Raw genomic sequence first — 18985 nt, forward strand, 5'->3', positions numbered from 1 at the left:
AAATTAGGTTATACTATAAGTTCTGTGATGCCTAGGCCTGCCCCTGCCCCATAGGAGTGCCCCTTCTGGAATAGGAGGGCAGAGCAGCCTGGCAGTGTGTCAGAGAGGGACAGACAAGTCTGGGCGAGCTGTCAGCTTTCATGTGGGGACTTTGCCTCAGAGGCACATTGGGTGGCCCCTGAATTGATCTGGGCCCCTCAGCTGCCCTCCCTGCTTGACACCATAGCTGTATCTTATTGACCAAGTACCTCTTGCCTGATCTGTGTCATGGGCCATCCATGATGGAGCCACCAGCTAAATTTGTGGTATTTCAGGTAATTTATTCTCAAAAACATTTGCAATGGAAGAGCCTCAGTGTGCGGGAACAACAGGGCAGAGTTCAGGCAGACCTGGATTATTAATTCCTGTACTTCCTCACTATGCTAGCTGTGCAATCTGGGCAAGCACTCACTTCCTGGAGCCTCAGTTTCTTCATCCAAAAAAAATGGGCTTCCTGGCTCTGCCTCAGAGGTGGGAATGGGGTCTTGTGGGACAAGTGTGAAGTCAGTGAGAAGCACATGCCTGTGAACAGGGCCTTTTCCCTACCAACCATGTGAGGGCTGGATTTGAGCCCCAAGTCCTTGCTTTCTTCCCTGGTTGATGAACAGAAGCCTCCATGCTAAGCAAAGTGTACCTGCTAGCCTTGTCCCTGAGCTGCTGTCTAGGCTGAGCAGTGTTTGGAGAGGAACAGAGAGAGGTTCTGGTTGTCCACTGGGCATATGGCTGAGGGAGTATCATTTGGGTGGGGGTGTGGGCTGTGGTGAGGCATGGGGTGAGACTGGATGACTAGCTCAAAGGCATAGCCTAAGGTGGAATTCGGCACCTGCCAGCCTTCCCTGCAGGAACAGCAGTTTATGGGACTTAAGGTGCAGGCACTGCTTGAGTGCTGTCTGTGCTCTGACCCTGCCACCTGCAGAACACAGACACGAGAGCCCACAAAGCCAACAACCATCACTCTGCAGTGCTTTTGACTTATGGGATTAAGGGTATTTAAAATGTTAAAATGTTCTTTTAAAGACTTCATTTATTTATCTTTAGAAAGGAAAGGAAGGAGGGAGGGAGAGAAACATCAATGGGAACTGGCCTGCAACCCAGGCATGTGCCCTGACTGGGAATCAAACCGCAATTGTGTGGTTCACAGGCCCGCACTCAACCCACTGAGCTACACCAGCCAGGGCTGTTAAAATGTTTTTAGTGCAGTCAATTAAAAAATAGTGTTGCAAAGTGGCTTTTCTTACAGCATCTCACTGAATTATCGCAACAATCCTGGGAGGTTAATGTTCTTATTGGCGTTTTATAGATAAGGAACTGGGGGCTCACAGAGTTTAACTGTGTGGGTGTTTTAGAGACAGAATAAGCGAGTGGCAGAGATGGGATTTGAATCTGGTCAACTTGAGTCCACAGCCATGGGTCTTCCCACCCACAGTGACTCCACTCTTGTGCTGAAGAGGCGGTCCCAGTGCCCTTGAAAGGGCCAAGGTTGTAGTCCAGCCCCAGCACATGCCTGCTCCGCACACACCTGCAGCAATGAGGATGGCAGGGCAAGTCCTCCCAGCACAAGTGGCCGACCCCGTTGTGTTGGGGGACAGATTGAAAATCGGAGAGGCTCATCAGTCTAAGCAGAGCACGTTTCCTGAGGTAGGATACTTGGCCTTCTCTGGGGCAGTATCGAAGACCCTTAAGGCTGTGAGCTTCCCCCCCCCCCAAAAAAAAACACACACAGGCACAAACACCCTTTTGTATTCCATTCAGGGTGTTCAAGGGCCTCCAGATAAAGGACTCCAGCTGTAAAGAGTGACTGTCATGTGAAGTCCACCTCTGAAGCATGCGTGGGACAGAACAGGAAATAGCCAACACTGGGAGAGCAGAGAGAAATCTGGGGCAGGCCCAGCACAGGGACTAGTGTGAGCAAGAGCCTGGTGTGAGAACTATGGGGGTAGAGTGAGCCCAGGAGGTGGCTGGCCAGGCAGGCAGGGCGGTGGCCCCACAAAGCACAGCCACACACACAATTCCGTAGGAAACAGGCACCTCCATGGCCCGGTTAACAAGTCAGCAGCCTTGAGGCTGGATAGATCACTGTTAGCTCCGAAGTCCTTGTTGAGGCAACACATCAAAGCTGGCTGTTTCCTGCTATCGGGATGCTCAGGGCAGCATGCTCTACAACTTCAAAGCCACTGTAGCCCAAGGAGGCTGCACTGCAGCACCTTGTGAGTTTGGGGCTTTGTGGGGATCCCCCCTTGCCTCACCTAAGGGCTGCTCCTAAGGGCTACTGCCTGGGTGCCCCACTCCTCTGGATACAGCTATGTGACTGGGGACTTTCCCACACAGCCTCTGCTAGGCAGCAGGTTCGAAGGGGTGGAGAGTCCCAGCTCCCTTCTTCAGGAACTGCCTTAAGCCAGGAGTCAGGAGCAGGGGCCAGGTGGCCACAGGAGGGACAGTGGGGACTTGAGTGAGCTGGGGACAGAGTAGCTTCAGAAGGAGGAATCAGGAGAAGTCATAGGTGAGTGAGGGAACTATGCTCTAATTCAGACCTCAAGACCCTGGGGTAAGAAGCTCTGCATGGAAACCTCTGAGAGTATCTCCCCTTACCTGGGACATCTGGGACTGAAGTGGTCAGTTATCATGGTTGTTCAGGTTGCTATGAGCTGCAACCATGGCAGTTTGCCAAGAAGGACGAACACTAAAATATTTTGAAAGGTTATACTTCCTATGTTCTTCCCATGGCCATGTATTATTGTTTGTTTTCTGCCCCTATTTGGGCGAGTCAGCTGTACTATTTCCTCCTTAGAGCTGAGGCAGTAGAGGTTGGAGAGCTTGACTAGCTGGCTCAAGTCCTCAAGGCTAGGAAGTGCCACAGCCAGATTAGGAGCAAAGTCTGCTGAGTCCACAATCATGAGTTCTCCCATTCTGCCTAATCTGAGAGGGTACTGAGCACTGAGGGGAATCAGTGTGAAATGCCAGCACCTATTCAGAAGACAGTGGCCCCACTACTCTTCAGTCTACAGCTCTGGTTCCTTTGGACTCTTTATTCTTCATTTTCCAGTCAGTGAAAGGAGAGAGATGGGCAAGGCCAGAAGGCTCAGATCCAGTTCAAAGTGGGTTTCCACACTTGGGAACTGAGGCAGATGCTAGGTGGAGGAATACACAAGGCCAAATGAAACCCTCTGCAATGTTAAAAGTATCTACTGTCAGCATAAGTTTTATTTTACTTTTTTATTATTATTTCTTATCCTCACCCAAGGATATGTTTATTGATTTGCAAGAGAGGGGGGAGGGAGGGAGGGAGGGAAAGAGGGAGAGAAACATTGATCAGTTGCCTTCTGTACACACCCTGACTGGGGATCAAACCCACAGCTTATGCATGTTCCCTGACATGGAATCAAACACTCAAACTTTTGGTTTATGGAACAATGCTCCAATCAACTGAGCCACACTGACTAGGTTGCTGGCTCTTTTCAAAGGACTTTCCCTGCCAGGGAAGTGGTAAGAGCAACAACAGCAACCTTGGAGAGGAGAGGGTTGTCGTGCTGTTTTCAGGAGTGCAGGCATCAGGGAATTGCATGCTCCTGGTGCTCTTGGTCCAGGGTGTGGCCCCAAGTGTCATGCCTCCATTGGTGCTACTTACTGACCACATCTGGGCGTAGCATTTCTGTTTGGTGAGTTCATTTCCTCATCTACAAATGGGATAATAACATTGACTCCCAGGGTGACATGAAGAATAAGTGAGAAACACAGCATAAAGTGCTTGGCACATTACAGATGCTCATAAATGGAAGCTCTCGTTATGTGTACTCAGCCTGAACTCTTGGAGGAGATACCATGGGTGGACGAAGACTGTGTTCCAGTGTCAGCAGGCTCACAACTGTGACCAGCAGTGTGGTTTTCTGTGGTCCTATGGGTGTTGAAGACAGAGAGCAGAAAGAGTGGAGAGAACACAAGACTAGGAATCAGAAGAGACCTGAGGTTTGAGTCTGGGTTTTGTGTGTAACTTTGAGCAAGTTATTTACTCTCTTTGCATCTTATTTTTTAAAAAATTTAAAAAACATTATTTATTTATTTATTTTTAGACAGAGGGGAAGGGAAGGAGAAAGGGAGAGAAACATCAATGTGTAATTGCTTCTCTCATGCCCCCTACTTGGGACCTGGTCTGCAGCCCAGACATGTGCCCTGACTGGGAAGCCAGCTGACGACCCTTTCTTTGGTTTGCAGACCAGCACTCAATCCACTGAGCTACACCAGCAAGAGAAGAACTTTATTTTTTAATATGTAAAGTGGGATTAGTAATATCTTTTAATCAGAATTTTCGATTTGTGGCACTTATAATCATCAGTAGAGGTAAGTTCCCTCTCTTCTTAAGTTTTATTTTATTATTATTTTCCTAGTCCTTCCTTATCTGCCCCTTTCATTCCCTTCTCTTCTCCCAAGGATCCACTCTAGTATATTAGGCATAGGTCCTACCTATGTATAAATCTTTGAAAAATCTTCAGGGTTGTTTTGTGAACATAGGGATCTTTGATTGGTTTAAACACTTTGGGCTTTGGTTTTTGTTTTGTTTCTCTTGAGCATTAAGATTGATTAGGGATACTCTTGTTCCTTTTTCACAATCACCTGGAGAATTCTAAAAACATGCCTTGTTTTTTATGTTGAGTTGTATGAGTTCTTTATATATTTTGGATATTAACCCTTTATTGAATAAATTATTTGCAAATATCTCTCCTATTCAGTAGATTATCTTTTTTATGATGGTTTTTCTGTGCAAAAGCTTTTTATTTTGTTGTAGTCCTAGTTGTTTATTTTAGCTTTTGTTGCTGTTGCCATGGAAGACATATCCAAAAAAATACTGCTGAGGCCCATGTCAAAGAACTTACTACTCATGGTTTTTTCCCTAGGATAAAGAAGTTGTGATATATATAGAGAAAATGGAATATTACTTAGCAATAAAAAATGAAATCTTGCCATTTGCAAAAACAATAATATACCTAGAGGATATTGTGCTGAGTGAAATAAGTTGAATGGACAAAGCAAACACCATATTAATCCACTGAATACTGAATGTGGAATCTAAAACAAAATAAAACAAATGAATATATAAGACCAAACAGAAACACATGGTTACAGAAAACAAACTGATGGTTGCCAGAGGGGAGAGAGTGGGAACATGGGTGAAAAACAGTAAAGGGAATAAGAGGTACAAACTTCCACTTATAGAATAAATACATTATGGGTATATAATGTATAATGCAGGGAAAATAGTCAATAATATCATAACAACTTTTTATGGTAACAAATGATTACTAGACTTATTGCAGTGATATAAATATTAAATAACTATATTGCACATCTGAAAGTAATATTCTTTTAATATATTTTATTGATTATGCTATTACAGTTGTCCCAATTTTCCCCCTTCACTCCCCTCCACCCTGCATACCTTCTTCCACCCACATTTCCCCCCTTTAGTTCATGTCCATGTGTAATACTAATAAGTTCTTTGGCTTCTGCATTTCCCTTACACTCCCTCTCTCTATTTTCTACCTACTATCTATGCTACTTATCCTCTGTACATTTTTCCCCTCTCTCCCCCTCCCAACTCCCCTGTTGCTAACCCTCCATGCGATCTTGATTTCTGTGGTTCTGTTCCTGTTCTAGTTGTTTGCTTAGTTTATTTTGGTTTTTGTTTTAAGCGTGGTTGTTAATAATTGTGAGTTTGCTGTAATTTCACTGTACATGTTTTTTGTCTTCTTTTTCTTAGGAAAGTCCCTTTAACATTTCATATAATAAGGGCTTGGTGATGATGAACTTTTTGAACTTGACCTTATCTGAGAAGGACTTTATCTGCCCTTCCATTCTAAATGAAAGCTTTTCTGGATAGAGCAATCTTGGATGTAGGTCCTTGCCTTTCATGCCTTCAAATACTTCTTTCCAGCCCCTTCTTGCCCATAAGGTCTCTTTTGAGAAATCCGCTGACAGTCTGATGGGAAGTCCTTTGTAGGTGACTGTCTCCTTATCTCTTCCTGTTTCTAGGATTCTCTCCTTCATTTTTATCTTGGGTAATGTAATTCTGATGTGTCTTGGTGTGTTCCTCCCTGGGTCCAACTTCTATGGGACTCTCTGAGCTTCCTGGACTTCCTGGAAGTCTATTTCCTTTGCCAGATTGGGGAAGTTCTCCTTTATTATTTGTTCCAATAACTTTTTTACTTGTTGCTCTTCTTCTCCTTTGGGTGCCCTTATAATTTGGATGTTGAAATGTTTAAAGATGTCCTGGGGGTTCCTAAGGCTCTCCTAATTTTTTAAATTCTTGTTTCTTCATTCTTTTCTGGTTGGATGTTTCTTTCTTCCTTCTGGTCCACTCCATTGATTTGAGTCCCAGTTTCCTTTCCATCACTCTTGGTTCCCTGTACATTGTCCTTTATTTCACTTAGCATAGCCTTCATTTTTCATCTAATTTGTGTTCAAAATGAACTGATTCTGTGAGCATTCTGATTACCGGTGCTTTGAACTCTGCATCTGATAGGTTGGCTATCTCTTGGTTGCTTAGATGTATTAGCTCTGGGGCTTTGATCTGTTCTTCTGTTTGAGCCATTTGTTTTGTCTTTATCCTTGGGTTATGTATCAGGGGTGGAGCCTTAGATGTTCACCAGGGTGGGTCAACCCACTTGCTGGGTTGTGACGCTGTATTTGGGGGCAGGGTCAGAGAGGAAATAATGGTGCTTGTTCCACTCTCTCTTGGATTTCAGTCCCTTCCTCTGCTTGCCACAAGCAAATTGGGCCCTTATGGTGCTGGTTCCCATGTGGGTGGGCTTGTGGACATTCTAGGATCCTGTGGGTCTCTCTAGCAAACTCTCCTGTGAGGCTGGGAGTCTCTCCTGGCACCTCAACCCCCACAAGTGTTTATACTTGGTGCTTTTAGGCTTTATTTCCCAGCACTGGGGCCCTGGGTTGCACGGTCTATATTGCTGCCTGTTTTTGCCTGGTTTATCTGTGTGCAAATGTGTGACTGCTATCAGCCAGCCGCCTTGCATGCCTCACTGGGTCTGCTCATCACCACTCTGTACCCAGGGTCTTCTAGCAGCCATCTGTGCACCCAGGTCACCAGCCACCACTTTTTCCTGCTGCAACCCCTCTCCTATGGCCACTGACTCTGCCCGTCTTACCAGTCTGGATGAATGGTTGTTGGACTTCCATACAGTTCAATTTTCTGTCAGTTCTGGTTGTTTTTTTTGTCTATAAATTTTTGTTGTCCTTAATTTTGGTTGTGTGAGGAGGCACAGGGTGTCTACCTACGCTTCCATTTTGGCTGAAAGTCTAGCTTTAGCTTCTTAAATATATCTGTTCTGGACCCCTGGGCTTATGGTGTAAACTTCTGTGGTAGAATACCTGTGAGATTCAGTGGTGTAGTCTTCTTGATCTCCAGATCTCACTGGTCTTGGACTGTTGTTTAAGTTGGCTCTGTGTTTGTCTTTGGGATTTGATTGTTTTGGGGTCTTTCTTTGGTGGTTCCTTCCCACCAGCTTGTTAACTGAGGGTTATTTTGTCCACCATCTCTTCTATTTTGTTGTGCTGGTGATAGCAGGTTGTGTTGAAGCTGGTTCTTCCATGTATACAAGGTTTCAAGGATTCTCTTTTGCTCTTGTTCAATTGTTTATACTGGGTAGTTTCTCCACTATTTAGTTGTATTTCCAGAAAGGTTCTGGATTGAGGTTTGTGTGGTTTCCACTCCCTCCTTCACCTTCTTCTGTTGTTATCTGTTGGTGGTTCCTTGGTCGCTGGGTTTCCTCTTCCCGTGGGTATCCTGATGTTCACTGCTTTCATCTTCTCATCTGGTTTTTCAGTGCCCACTACAATTTTTGGTCTCTTATTTTCATATATGCTGGGGAACTGTTGCCTGTGTGCTCTATTCCTTTGTAGATCGACTAGATTTTTCTCTTGTGTGTAGGGGGGAGTGGAATCTGCTCCCTCCTACTCCATCACCATCTTCCAGGAAGGACTAGTGTGCTTTTTATTTCAGAAATTGTATTTTTTAATTTCTTTCTGGTTCTTGTTATACTTTCTATTTCTTTTTATACTCTTGTAGTTCTCACTCATTTCCTTGTAGTTGTCTGTGAGTTCCTTCAGCATCCTTATACCATTCTTTTGAATTCTATATCTGATAGTTTGCCTGCCTCCATTTCATTTAGCTCTTTTAGTTGGGAGTGTTCCATTTCTTTTAATTGCAGGTTCTTTCTTCATCTCTGAATTTCAGAGGTGATTTCGTTTTGCTTATTTCTGTAATTTCTCATGCTGTGCTTTGCTACCTGTCTCCGTAGGGTGAATTTCTGTGGTAGGACTTTTGTCAGACCTAGTGGTGTAGTCTCTTTGATCTCCTTGTCTGGATTCTCTAGCGTTGTCCTTTCTTCCATTTGTGTGATCTCTCTTATTGTACTTGGGTTTTACTTGTTGGTGGCTCCTTTGTTAGTGGGTTCTCCTCTCCAGCAGGTTTACTGGTATTCACAGCCTTCACCTTATATGAAGAGGGGCTGGATGAAGGTGAAATGGATTAAGATAGCAGGAGAATATTTTATGGGATTTAAAGCACCAACAAGTACAAAACAGATTGGGAATCCTTTGGAGAAGTATAGCAATAACCATATTTCACTCAACTAGCCACTTTTATAAAATGTGAAAAAGAGATAAGACTCTTCTTAGAGGAGAAATAGAATGTGAACTGACTCCAGAAAGCATAGCACTGTGTGAGCTTAGATGGTGAGATATAGTGAGAGTAAGGGCTAGAAACTTGGCATAGTGTGCAAGAGAATAAAGTTAACTGCAACAGGAATAAAGCTCAGGAAGATAGTCAAATGGACCAAGACTAGAGAAGGATGCTGTGTGGGAATTGGAACAACAATAATGTGACAAGAAATATATGATCTAAATAAAAAGAATAAAATGTAAAAGACCAAAAGTAGTGTGTTTTTGTGTATGAGTGAAGTGAAGGAAGGGGAATTAAAATGCAATATGAAAGGGAGAAGAAAGAAAATCTATCAAACAATGAAATCAAACAAATAAGACAAAGAAAAATAAATAGAAGAGAAATAAAAAATAAAATAATGATACAAAATAATAATAACAAATATAAAAATGAAAAGCAATAAATAAGATGCAAGTTCTATAGGATAACAAAGTGAATTTTGTTTTAGTTGTTGGTGTCAGCCTTCTGATCTTTCTCTGGATCTGTCTTTTGTCCTTTTGCAGCTCCAGGTCTTACTGTCCTGGAAAAAGGGAAAAAAAATCCTCTTGCTGACTTTAAGCCTGTGGGTCCTCCTGGTGTTTTTGGATGCTGCAGGCAGAGGGAGGCCAGGTTCTGTTTTTTTCCTTTCCTGTGGTTATGTGTTGGGGTCTCGGTCTGGGCTACAAGATTCACAGGTGTCCAGTCTCCAGCCCAAGCCCTCAGAGTGCTGCGTGCCTTCCACTGTCCATAGGCACCAGGCTGGCACCTTTAATCCACCTTGTTGTGCCACTCTTTGATTAGTCCGTGAGGTGCACTGAGTGGGAGCAACTCACACACTTTCTCCCTTTTTGCTGGCCTGGGCACTGCATGTGCAAGTGCAGTTTAGTTCCCCTATTAAAATAAATTTCTCTAGGGACTGCTGCTCCTCTGAGCTCCTGCTGTCCCACTTTGATCAGTCTGGGAGGTGCCCTGACTTGCAGCAAATCACATCCCTCCTGCTCACCCTTCACTGGCCTGGCTGTAGGGCATGATAGTTTCTTGAATAGCAGCTGAGAGCCTTTTATTTTGAGCAAATTTCCCTTGGTTGCTGACAGCTGTTCTTAACAAAAGCCTGGCTTTTCACACAGCCCAACTCTCTGACCAGTCTCAAGATTATCTGGGTCAGTTGAAGCCCAACTCTTCTCTCATCTCACAAGGTATCACCTGGCTCCCAAATTTCTCTGGTACTGTTCTAGCCAGGGACCACTGTCCCAGCTGGAGAATGCTACCTCTGTGGGTCTCCCACTGCTTCCTTTTTTTTAAATAAAAATTTTTTATTTATTTAATGTTGTTCAAGTACAGTTTTCTGTTTTTTACTCCCGTTCCAGACCACCCTCTCAGTGCTCCCCACCTCTCTCCCATTTCCACCCCCCTTAGTTTTTGTCCATGTGTCCTTTATACTAGTTTCTGTAAATCCTTCCCCTTTCCCCCTGGAATTCCCTCCCCTCTCCCCTCTGGTCACTGTCAACCTGTTCTCTTTTTCAGTGTCTTTGGTTATATTTTGCTTGCTTGTTTGTTTTGTTGTTTAGGTTCCTGTTAAAGGGGAGATCATACGGTATTTGTCTTTCATCTCCTGGCTTATTTCACTCAGCATAATGCTTTCCAGTTCCATCCATGCTGTTGCATAGGGTAGAAGCTCCTTTCTTTCTGCTGCATAGAATTCCATTGTGTAAATGCACGATAGTTTTTGGATTCATTCATTTACTGATGAGCACCTATGTCCCACTGCTTCTTTATCCCTCTCAGTGACTTTAAGCATCCGAGTCTCTAGTGGTGCAGGACTGGTTTCCCTGCTCTGGGAGGGGCAGCAGCTTTGAAGTTACAATCACTGATCTGGCCTGGCTCTCCTCCAAAGTTCTCCTGGCAGCCACTGTCCCTGGTGCTGAGGTAGGGGACCACAGCCTCCATGGTCCCAGTGCAGGTCCCAGGGACCTTCCCATCTGCCTGTGCAATCTTCTTACTGTCTGTTTTTAAACATCATCTGCAATGTTTGGTCTCCAAACTTCATATAAGCTTGGATTCCACTGGCTGTTCACTCTGTTCTTCAGAAGCATAATATAATAGTTTTCAATAGTGCTTTAAATTGCATAATTTTTAAAGTTTAAATGCTTATTGGTAACTGTGAATTATTTATACCCATGTTTCTGAAATTAAGAAAGGGACGTATAGTCTAGTTTTCAAACTCTCTATGATAATTTTTATTTTATTACTTTCATTACAACGGCCTAAAGAAAATTCACATAAACACATTCTGGATAATTTGCATGACCAATTTATAATCCAGTAGGACCACAGAATGTGCATCCATATATATTATATTATTTCACATAGTAGATTTGTAATTGGTGTTAACAAATAAAAAAGGACACACATAAAATATAAAGTAGCTTTGGCCTGGTGGCTCAATTGGTTGGAACATCATTCTGTACACCAAAAGATCACAGGTTTGATTCATGGTCAGGCTGCATACCTAGTTTGCAGCTGTGATCCCCATTCAGGGCACGTACAAGGAAGAAACTGATAAATGTTTCTCTGTTACATTGATGTTTCTCTTCCAAAATATCCACAAGAAATCTACTAGTGGTAACAAAAAATGGAACAACTTTGCAGGTCATAAGAGCAACATACAAAAATTATTTGTGTTTCTATATACTAACAATGATAATCCATAAAAGAAATTAAAAGGCAATTTCATTTTCAATACCATTTAAAAGAACTAAATACCTGGAAATAAACTTAACTAAGGATGTGAAAGACTTGTATACTGAAAACTATAAAGAATGAATGAAAGAAACTTTAAATGTTCAAGTAAAGGAAAGGGCATCCTGTGTTCACATTTTAGGAGAAAAATTGTTGAGACATTAACACTACCTAACTGAGCACATATTAAATGTGATTTCAATAAAAATTTCATCATGCCATTTTACATAAACAAAGAAGGTAGTCATCAAATTTACATGGAATTGCAAAGAGTCCAAAAGAGCCAAAAACAATGTTGAAAAAATATTGGAGAACTCACACTGCTGATAAGGGATATGTATCCAAAATATGTTTAAAACTATTAAATTAAAAAATAAAAGACCAAACAACTACATTTTTTGAAGGGAACAAGAGATCTGAATATTTGGCCCCAAAGAATATATATATGTATATATAGTAATAAGCATATGAAATAAATGCTCCATGTTGTTAGTCATTAGGAAACTATAAATTAATACCCCAATGAGGTACCAATACTTACTTATTAGAATGATTAGCATAAAAACAATTGTAAATTGTCGAATCTTTTGTGGCATGTGAATAAAAACTGTGGTGTAGTCATAAATGGAATACTATTAACCAATAAAAAGTAACATACTATTGATTCAAACAACTATGAATGAATCTTAAATTATTCTGAGTTCTTCTAAATTATCAATTCTAAACAAGTACCTGTGCCCCTGCTTCCCTGGCAGGCTCTGCAGCCCAAGCAGAAGTAACTTTGAGCACTAGAGAGGGGAGGGGTTTGGTGGAACTGAGAGGGAATTCTGGGGAGCAGAGGTCCTGACCCAGCTGCCCACATACAGGTGGCAGGTTTGGCATCAACACCTGCAAGGCAGTGGTTTACTTTCTTTTTCCTTCAAGTCATGCAAAATGTAGTAAAAAATGTAAGAGGAGAAAATAGGCTACCAAATTGATCCAGATCCTTACCAATCCTGTTTCTCTTCATTTCTGCAGTTGCCAGCTTCCGTCTTCTAAGAAAGACCATGAAGATTCCACCTTCTCATTAGCCCGGACAACCCCTTCACTTCTAGCTTCCTATTGTATATACTACTTCTCAGCCAAGAAGCAAAATGATAAGTAGATTTCAGAGTTTCAATTTCCTTTTCTCTATTCTCTGGCAACTGAAGAAAGCTTGTGTGTGACAGTCCCTGGGGTTTCATGTTTGTCTTCACAACACCTCGCAAACAAAAGAGCCCTGTTTTGGGCTCAAACAAAGGGCTTATTGTTTCCAAAAGGACCCAGTTGATGGCCCAACAGTTTTGCGGTGAAGCCATGGTGGCACCCTGACAGCAAGGCTCTTCCCACTAGAGCCATAGAGGAGGTGGGGAGATGAGAGGTGGGTAGGTGGGTTGGTATCCATGGGGGGGATGCCAATGTCAGAGGCTGGCTGGGGAGCTCCTGGATGTGCCTGTTGAGGAGCCCTGCACTCACTGTGGAGGTGATTGGCAGGTTGATGGGAGAGGTACCAAAAATATCAACAGGAGCTGTCCTTGACTCAGGCAAGGGGGAATAACAGAGAGGCTCTGGAGCCAGAGATGGCCTCACCCTCTCCCTGCAAAGTACTACTGATGTGCTGGAACAGTGTTTTCTTCTCTGCTTTGATGTCTTCCTCCATGACTCTGAACTGCAGCTCAGGAGGCAGGGGCAGCCTCAGAGGTTCTCTGCACCTGTGGGGCAGTAGAGGAAACTTGTGTTTGTGGGGTCTGGAACTGTCACTGGCAGGTAAGTGGCTCCTCTAGGATCGTTTCTGCCCTCTGGGCCATCTTGGTTCTTTTCAGGCTGGCTCTTCCTCTGCAAAAACATGGAAGCTGAGGAGGGAGCCTATGGGCCCTCCTGGCCCACTGTCTCTGAGGACTTCTGGGGAAGCTTGGTATGCCTCTGCCTCTCCACTGGTGGGAAACCTGGAGTGGAGCTATAGGAGTTTCTGAAGGCATTTCTTTAGAGGCTCATCACAGAGGCCTGGGATTGTCTGAGGCATGTGTGTTCTGGGCTCTGGGCATGGAAGACTCTCTGCAGAGTCACAGGCCTGGGCACAAAGGAAGAGAGGCTTCCCTGGACCCCCAGGGGCATAAAGGCAGACTGTGTTTCCCCAGAGCCATCAGGGTCCCTTCCCTGATTGGCCTGTCTCTCTAGGACTGAGCAGTCTCCTACCCAGTCATCCATCTCTTGCCTTTCTCCACAGGCCCCTCTGATGGCAATGCCTGCATATTAAGGTAATGGTCCTCAGAAAACAGCTCAGGGCCTGTGGGATCCTGAAACATAATCATAGAGACCTTGTGATGGCTAAGCCAGCAGATAGTTACAGGATGGCTTTGTTGTGACTGGTCAAGGCTGGACAGGTTCACTCTGGATTTGGACAGACAGAAAAATATTCATGGAACCATTGGGATGCCTTTATTCAAGGGTGGGCAATGCATGCATGCTACAAGCTGTGTGTCCCCCTGCATGTCCCTGTTACATGTCACTTGTCCTGTGTGGCACCCAGTGAGGAGCCTCTACCCCCTTAAGTACTAGAATATAGACAAAGCCAGCAGGTTGACAAAAGATATTATGTAGCAGAGATTCATATTATTCATGTGATCCCACTCTAGGCTATGGGAAGTTTATCGGACCCAGTCTCAAGGTTATGAGAACGCTACTTATCAGGACCATCTCAAGGTTATGGGAAACTGCCTCCCTTAGTTCCCCAGACACTGGGGTGAGGAAGCCAGACTGCCTCCATTTACCCTACCATTGCCTTTGAGTGGCAAATGAACAGCTGGGTCCTGCTGCTGCTGGTGGAATAAGGAAAAATGGCAGAAAAGATGATCATGGTTCTGGCTCCTAGATACCCAGTTTGAGGGGTGGAGGTAGAGCCTGCCCAGGTGATGGTCCATTGGGCACTTGGGTTAGGTCTGTCCTTGAACAGAGAGAGAGAGCCCAGCGAACTCCTTTAGCTGTCAACACTGTTGAAAGTCAAAAGCTGACTGTTGTGCCTGTTACTAGGACACACTTGGAGCTGCCAGTGGTGCAGGGGTGGTGTGTATCTGCCAGTGCGCCACAGTTCTAGGGGGAGGGTTGCAAGGACAAGGGCCAGAAGACATGCAGATCCACCAGGGACCTTCAGGTGCTTCCCTATCTGCTGAGGATTGGCAATGTTGGCTTGAGGGCCATGAGCGTATTGACAGGCAGGCCCCTGCTTCCCTGGTTGGCCCTACAGCCCTAGAGAACACAACTGTGTAGGACTAAAGAGGTGAGGGGTTCTATTAAACTGAGAAGCTCTGGGGAGCAGAGCTGCCCATGCACAAGTGGCAGCTTTGGTATCAGTACCTGTGAGTCCTCCTGCCATTTCCCTTGGGGACACAGGAAGGGGAGGGGGAGGGGAGGGAGAGGGGGAGAGCTGAGTCCCTAAGATTAAAAGCGCCCATACCACTCATTTCTCCTGGGGTGACACCTGAAGTGACAACAGCCATTGCAGGTGGGGGGAGGAGACATACTTAATAAATGACCTACAATTCATCAGGGATATTGGCCTATAATTTTTTTCTTTGTAGTGTATTTCTGTGGTTTTGTGGCCTGGATAATGCTTGCTTCATAAAATGGGCACAGTGAGGGTGTCAACTGCCTTGTGTGGCCTCATGGTGTGTAAGGCTGAGCAGGTCCTGCTGGTTCACCTCTAGTAGCCACAGCCCCACTTGCAGGCCATCATTGCTCTCAGTCACTCCCGCAGGGTTTGGGGGAGCTCACCTTGGACAGAGAGGGCACAGAGGCTATAGCCTCTTCTTTTTTCTCCTTTTGGATAGCCTATATGGCTTCCTGATGGCTCAGCCCTTCTGCCTCTGGGGGTCCTCAGGCTCACCCTGGGAGGCTGTGCTGGTAGACAGGTATGAGTTCCTGCTCTGTCCCGACTTAGCCCTCAGCCTCTTCCTGGAGGGCAAGGGAGGTCCAAGGTCAGGCCTCCAGGAGGCTTTGGTCCAACACTCTTCCACATCCCTCTTCACTTTGAGCTCACTGGGGGATGCATGAATAGACACTGCAGGTCCTGCTTCTTGGCAGCAGCCTCCTCCACATCCTCAGCAACTTGATGACACTAATGGGGATGACACTAATGAGCTAGACATTGCTCCCGCTCTCAGAAGGGCTGCTCTAATGCTTCAATTAAAAGAAACAAATGCTATGTTTCAAACCTGTTATGAAAATCTCAGCATTGATTCATGGTTGCAGATGGGGTAGCTGAGTAATCTATCACAAATCCAAATCAACTTGTATACCCAAGTGCAGCCATTACACCGGGACTTTTAGAGTCACTATTTCACAGCACCAAAAATCCCAAGATCACTGCAGGATCCTCCTAACATTCACACTCACTGAACCGCATGGCCAGGACAACGCAAGACAGCATGGTCTGGCACTCATTCTGAATCCTTAGGTCCAGACAGGAAAATCTCCTAAGCACATGAAAAGCATAACCCTTGGGGCATTAAAACAACAACAAACACACATTAGATTTTATTGTCAAATCTTTTATCCACCTGTTAGACTTTAAGTCTCCATGATTTTATCTACATTTATTAGCATATTGTATGCCTGTGTACTGCCCTTTTCAGGAATCCTTATGTATACAGGAAATGAGAACTCACTAATATAGTGGTGGAGGTTATACTGGTAGCTTACCCCTTCCTCCATTTCCTCTTGTTCCTTAATAAGAAGATCCTAATTGTATTTTAGAATGGTGATATGATCATCTGAATTAAGTGCTCATAACTGTTTACTAAGATCTATATAGCACAGGATCCCCAAACCAAGGAGCTACTTATGTGTTTGTGATATTCTGAAAAGAACTATCCAGTGGACTAGGAGATGAGGACATGCTGTTTAATACATTACAGGAGCATGCACTGAGGGGTAGCAAGTGGGTGCGAGAGAGACTACACCTCCTCCAGTCTGAGGCTTGGTTATAAGGGGTCCCAGACAAAGGAGGCATGTGGGACTCCTACCTGTGACTCTAAACTACATCACTTCAGTGTGTACGTGCAGCAAGAAGTAGTCACAGGACAAGAAGCCACTCCCAAAAGGAGATAAGGAGGGAGTTGCAATCCATTCCCAAAACAAAACACATTCCTTTTGGCAAGTGGCCATCTGATCAGCCCTCAATCATGGGAAAGGGGGAGGGCCATGTCCATTGACTCCACAACCTATGGTTAATTTAGTCGTTTATGATGATATCAAGAGCAAATAAATTAGTTTGCTTTTCCCTTCATAGAAACATGTCCAAATAGGAGTTGAATCTCACTTTTACAAAATGTACATTTGTAATGCACTTTATTTTATAAAGCAAGAGTAATAAAAGGAAGGAAATGAGGTTTGCAATCCACTAAATATAAGATGCAGGTAACTGGAGCAGAGTTCATGGATGTTTAGATAAACAGAAATTCACCTGTATTTTTCTGTCACATTAGATATGCAATCACTTGAGATTCTATAATTGTCATAATAATAAATGTCTTTTAAATATTTAAAAAACTAACAGAATTAAAAACAAAATCAAAGAATTATACATTATCAAAAATGTCCTGATTTTTAACAGATGGATTATATAGGAATCTATTAGGACTAGAAGAAACAAATATAAAAATTAAAATTAAACACTCATTTAATGAGTTACACCAGATTATAGATAAAGAAGCATAGGAATGGAAGGTAGAGCTGACATGTTTTCCCAGTTCAGATATGCAAAGAAGTAGAATATTCAAACAAAGCTGTTAAATAAGGTGAAACACAGAATTAGGTCTGATAATCTAATTTTATTCTAAGGAGGAAATGGAAGGAATGGAGGAGATTAAGCATTTGAATTAATTATAGTGTAGAACTTCTTAGATTTGATAAAAATATATGATTTCTCAGACTTAGGAGACAGGATGAAACCATGGACTATCAACAAATTAAAAAATCCACTTATAGCCCTAACCAGTATGGCTCAGTTGGTTGGGAGTTCTTCCCACAAAGCAAAGCATTGCTGGTTTTATTCCTTGTCAGGGCACATGCCTGGGTTGTGGGTTCCATCCCTGGTCGAAGCATGTGCAAGAGACAACCAGTTGATGTTTCTCTCTCACACAGATGTTTCTCTTCCTCTCTTTCTCTCTCCCTTCCTTTCTCTCTAAAAATAAAAAATATTTAAAAAATCCACCTACAGATATACTGAGTTGCAATTAAAGAAAAACAAAAGGAGAGATAAAAACCTGAAGCATAGAATTATACAGTTTTCAACATTTATTCAAATAACAGTGAAAATAAAAATGATTTTTCAGAGATAAACTGAGGTAATTAAAGAACTGAAGGAGAATCAGAATGAAATACTGAGGTTCAGAAGAGACAACAAATATTAGTGAATGTATGAATATGCAGAAATGAAATATCCCCCAAATAAAATGAAAAGAAAAAACAAGCTAGAAGAAAAGTGTTAGGCAAAAGTCACATTTACTGTATGGCCATATTTGAAGAGCTCTTGTTTCAGAGCTGGAATAGAACAAAGAGAGTGTCCATGTGAGGTGGGGGGTGGGGAATTGGTGGCCTAATACAGGGAGTTAGAGCCCAAATTCAATGAAGAAGGTATCCAGAGGAGAGAAGGGAACAGATCCAGTGGAGTGCCAGAGCCAAGCACAGTGATGTGCTGGTGGGAGGCACTGTTCTGTTATGGGAGAACAGTTCCATGCAGGCGTATCAAACAAGTAAAGCAAATATATTAAGAGTAATGGTAGATAGTTTTCTCACTCATGGAGAGAACAGTTACAAATATTGAAAGGAAGAAAACTAGAACGAACCATGTGGACACCAGATGTGCAGCAGGCAGTTCTGCCTTCTGGAGCATTTCCCTTCTCTATGGTCTTTTAGGGAGACTATTGAGTGGGACTGGAGGCTGCAGCAGTCTGTCCCTGGTTGGTCCAAGCACACCCTCCAGAACCACCTGTCACCAGGCCTGTGTGTTTTATCTGTAGTCACAGGTACAGGGTGAGGGAGAGGCCCCAATAGGCCAGGGAGAAGCTGTGAGAGTCTGAGTGGCCTGCTCCTGAAGTTCTTGTGCCTTCAGAATCTGCTTAGGCCTGATCTCATCTTTACCACTTTCACCTGGTAATAAAGTGCTGCTTGCATGCCCAACTTTATTTTGACAGCCAGATGATACCTACATTATGGTGGGCAGTTCAGGTTGTGTGATCGATTTCTGGAAACTTCAATTAGGTTATAGGTCTCTGCATTGTTGTGGAGTATATCTCTCATCCTTTAGAATACATGTGTCTTAAGGAAGCCTGTGGTTATGTTTTTCCTGTTAGCAACCTCTAGTTATGTTTTTCCTTGTTATCAGTATACTGGACCATAGTATCTGTAGATGTTTTGATGATCAAGGTCTTTGTAAACTACACTATGACAAAAGCTAGAGAACAGATGAAATCTGAGATTGGA

At 43.5% G+C, this 18985-nt stretch overlaps 1 protein-coding gene across 1 annotated transcript in view; it reads right to left on the bottom strand.

Moving 5' to 3' along the window:
- Window positions 1-18985, bottom strand: part of LOC119053220 (myosin light chain 6B-like) — a 33643-nt gene that overhangs the window by 10689 nt on the left and 3969 nt on the right. Inside the window, 2 exon segments of the mRNA XM_053663860.1 lie at window positions 13094-13215; window positions 13700-13800. Of these exon segments, the coding sequence (XP_053519835.1) occupies window positions 13094-13215; window positions 13700-13800 (223 nt within the window).

The sequence above is a fragment of the Artibeus jamaicensis genome, unplaced genomic scaffold, assembly GCF_021234435.1.
Source record: "Artibeus jamaicensis isolate MK-2021 breed Jamaican fruit bat unplaced genomic scaffold, CSHL_Jam_final contig_332, whole genome shotgun sequence".
Lineage (NCBI taxonomy): Eukaryota > Metazoa > Chordata > Mammalia > Chiroptera > Phyllostomidae > Artibeus > Artibeus jamaicensis.